The 4,010-nt window shown below is 46.5% G+C and overlaps 1 protein-coding gene across 1 annotated transcript; it reads left to right on the forward strand.

Annotated features, from left to right (window-relative positions):
- The first annotated feature begins 944 nt into the window (after positions 1 to 944).
- Positions 945 to 1,691, forward strand: LOC142830546 (olfactory receptor 52M1-like). The gene has a single exon (XM_075936036.2). It carries the CDS (start codon positions 945 to 947, stop codon positions 1,689 to 1,691), a length of 747 nt encoding a protein of 248 aa, XP_075792151.1.
- The last annotated feature ends 2,319 nt before the right edge of the window (positions 1,692 to 4,010 follow it).

The following is a 4,010-nucleotide window of genomic DNA, read 5'->3' on the forward strand; positions in this document are numbered from 1 at the left end:
GTTCCTCTTTGGCAATCACCCCGACTCTCAGAGCCCGTCTCAGACACCCCTTTCTATCTGCTACACCCCCTACAGAGAGACTACATTACCTAACCCGTGTATGGCCAGAGCCTGTTATTCTCCATCCCCTTCACTAGGCATCCAAGGGGTCCCTTGGTTTTGACCACTGCGGTGATAGAGCAGTTGGGTCCATGGAGCTGCTGTCAATGACGTCAGCCCTTCTCTTTCAGGTGGGCTCTAGCTGGGATGTTTCCCTTGGCACATGTCTTGGTAAAGATCTTTTGATTATTTTCCACTCTCCGATGCTGAGCATGTCAGTTGATGGGGGACTGTGTACAGCAGGGGCTTCACAGTCTGGGTTCATTGCATTGAGCGACAATGAATGAGAACCTCTAGGAAAACACTTATTATCTGCTGGTGCTCATGAGGAAGTTGGAATTACTGACACATGGACCTCCAGAAAATATGATCTGGACCTTAGTAAATTTAGCTGGTCATAACTCCTTTGTTTGATTAACAAAAATGTCAATTTCAGTGAATAAGGAGCGAACAATCTACTTCCCCAATGAGAACATTTTCCCGCAGTGTATTGAGTGTCTCATACTGACATTGTGTCTCCATCCAGGTATTTGCATTACAACCATCACGTGGGACATTGGGCACCTACCAGATGTGAGGGGAATATAAGGTACTTGTAGGAGACTCCATTCTGCTTCAGCGTTGGAAGCCAGCTCCCAAACTCCATGGCAGATTTTAGCACAACCAACTTCACCAACCCCTCCACCTTCATCCTGCTGGGCGTCGCTGGCCTGGAGGCAGCCCATTGCTGGATCTCCATCCCCTTCTGCGTCATGTACATTGTAGCCATCTTCGGGAACATCACCATTCTATACATTGTTAACAGGGAGTCGAGCCTCCATGAGCCCATGTACTATTTCCTCTGCATGCTGGCTGTCACCGACCTGGCCCTGTCCACGTCCCTTGTGCCCAAAACACTGAGCATCTTCTGGTTCAATTCTAGAGAGATCGATTTTGGTTCTTGCTTCACGCAGATGTACCTTGTTCACTGCTTTTTAGTGATAGAGTCTGGGATGTTCACAGCCATGGCTTTTGATCGCTACGTGGCCATCTGTAATCCCTTGAGACATTCCACCATCCTGACAAATTCCGTTGTAGCCAAGATTTGCCTGGCCGTGGTGCTGCGCGGCTTCATGATGATACTTCCCATTCCCATCATGGGGAGTCGGTGGCCATACTGCAAAACCAACATCATCCCCCACACGTACTGCAAGCACTTTTCTGTGGTGTCCCTGGCCTGTGCTGACAACCGCCCCACTAGTTACTACAGCGTCTTTGTGACATTCTTTGTGCATGGTGTGGATGGGTTTTTAATAGCCGTGTCCTACATCCAGATCCTCAGGGCCATCTTCCGACTGCCCACAAAGGACGCTCGGCTCAAAGCATTTGGAACCTGCGGGTCTCATCTCTGCGCCCTCTCAACCTTGTACATCCCAGATCTCTCTGTCTCCCTGATGCAGAGGATTGCTTCTAATGTGCCCCTGCCTGTGCTCATCCTCATGGCCAATGTGCAACTACTGATGCTTCCCACACTACACCCCATCATCTATGGGTTGATGACAAAGCAAATCCGGGATAGGCTGTTGTGGATAGTTACTCAGAAAAGGGCCTAATGTTCAAGCCCATCGCTCCGACTCTCCGACTCACCTCTGTGCTGAGCTGACTGGTGACATGACGCTGATCCCTCTTTCCTCAATCGTTTCCTGGACAGTCAGACAAATCCTGAGTCCTTTCATGACCTGACGTTACAGGGTCAGTGTGAGAAACTGGGGGATCAGTCTAGGTACAAGTCATTGAGTTGCCTCCTTTCATATTAATTGAAATTGTAACTCACCCTTTGGCAAAGGGTTTCCACAGGCTGGCTGTGAAGAAATATGTCATTCTTTGTGTTTGAAATCCTCTGGCTATTGATTGGGTGACCTCCATTGTGGTATAGGAAGGAATAAATAATATTTCCTTGTTTCATTCTTACACAACTCTCCTGACTTCATAGACCTCTCATATCCTCTCTGTCATCTCTTTTCCAAGTAGAAATGACAATCTTTTAATCTTGCCTTCTATAGATTCTGTTCCATACCACTAATTCTTTTCAGTTCACGTTTCACTAACATTTCCAATTCTACCATGCATATTTTTTGTGATGAGGCTACGAGGTCTCCATACATTGGTCCATACTGTGACACACTAAGGACAGCTGGCTCCAATAATTTGGGTGTTAGAAGACATGTCGGGAGCTGAGTGAATGGTTTTCTATTTCTCCAACCTAGCCCTTTTTATATCTACCAAGACATCTCTTTTTCACTCTGAAAAGACACAGTCTTTTTACTCTCTCCTCCTATAGAATCATAGAGCTGGAAGAGACCTCAGGAGGTCATCAAGTCCAGACCCCAACCAAGGCAGGACCAATCCCAAGTAAATCATCCCAGCCAGGGCTTTGTCAAGCCAAGATGTAAAAACTCTAGAGATGGAAATTCCACCACCTCTCCAGGGAACCGATCCCAGTGCATCCCCACTCTCCTAGGGAAATAGTTTGTCCTAATATCCAATCTAGACCTCCCCCACTGCAGCTTGAGACCATTGCTCCTTATTATGCCATCTGTCACCACTGAGAACAACCTCTCTCCATACTCTTTGGAACCTCCTTTCAGCAAGTTGAAGGCTGCTATGAAATCCCCCCTCAGCCTTCTCTTCTGTAGACTAAATTAGCTGTGTAGAAATCTATATTGTGCCCACATATTGCACGCAGATCGGGTCACTGCATCTTCAAAAATAAAAGTAGAGATGACGAGAGACAGAAAAGAGAAACCAAAAATACAGTAGGCAGGGACCAGGAAAAGGTAGCCTCCCCATATTAGGAAGTAAATAGGTAGGATTCACTTGGCCTGATCTAACAGGACAAAGGGACAGTCCACTTGGCTCCATCTAACAGGACAAAGGGACAGTCCACTTGGCCCGATCTAATAGGACAAAGGGACAGTCCACTTGGCCCGATCTAATAGGGCGAGGGGATAATCGTCACCTTATTAGGAAACAAAAGGTTGATTCAGAAGAAAAGGATAGGGTGGGTACCCAGGGGAGGGGAGGGAAGTGAAGGGGAATGAGTGGTATGGAAGCTGTAACCAAATAAATTTCCTCTCACCATTTTACCCGGCTTCATCCATCATTTGGTTCAGAAGCAACAAACTTTAAAAGGGCATACTGAAAATGTCTTCTTATAACCAAAACGTATCTAATAATATTCCTTTTGGATCTCCAAATTAACAGAAAGCAGTCCTAGAAGAACCCATTCGTTTGCACCGTTAACATCTAGCATACTGTACATAAACTTAGACAACTACAGGGATTTTTCTGACACTGGTAAACCTCATTCTACAAGGAAGAGCACCTTTTCCAAAAGAGCTCTATTGGGAAAAGGCATGTGTGGACAGGAAGAGGGAGTTTCTTCTAAATAAGAGGAGAGGGGAAAAAGCACAGGTGCCCTACTCCGTCCATAGTAATCACAGCTTAAACGCGAGATAGCATCCATTCTGTGTGACTGCTATCTTTCGAAAAAGCTGTCTGCTCTTTTGATGCGCTTTGGCAATGTGGACACTCTCTTTTGGAAGAAGTTTTTTCAGAAGATCTCTTCAGAAAAATCTTCTTTCCAAAGAAGCCTGCGACCTAGACGTACCCTTGCAGACTTTTCTAATCGTTGTTGAAGACTGAATCTGGGTCAATGAGTTTGCCACTCGGTAACCCTCTTTGGTCATGTGTCTCACAACCTTTTTGCCAGGCCAGGATCTGTTGGCTTTAATGAACACATGCCCCAAGAGAGGGACACTGGAAAGGGAGTGCGGCTCCAGGGTGCAGCTCTGGGAAGGATGAGTTGGAGCAACTGAAGAGTGCGCAGGAGCTGAGCTGAAACTAGTCTGAGGTTCTTGGTGCTTGGCGCA

The sequence above is a fragment of the Pelodiscus sinensis genome, chromosome 1 (genome assembly GCF_052426305.1).
Source record: "Pelodiscus sinensis isolate ZL-2025 chromosome 1, ASM5242630v1, whole genome shotgun sequence".
Classification (NCBI taxonomy): Eukaryota; Metazoa; Chordata; order Testudines; family Trionychidae; genus Pelodiscus; species Pelodiscus sinensis.

Coding starts and splice junctions, on each gene's coding strand:
- LOC142830546 (XM_075936036.2), top strand. CDS start 945: ATGCTGGCTGTCACCGACCTGGCCCTGTCCACGTCCCTTGTGCCCAAA.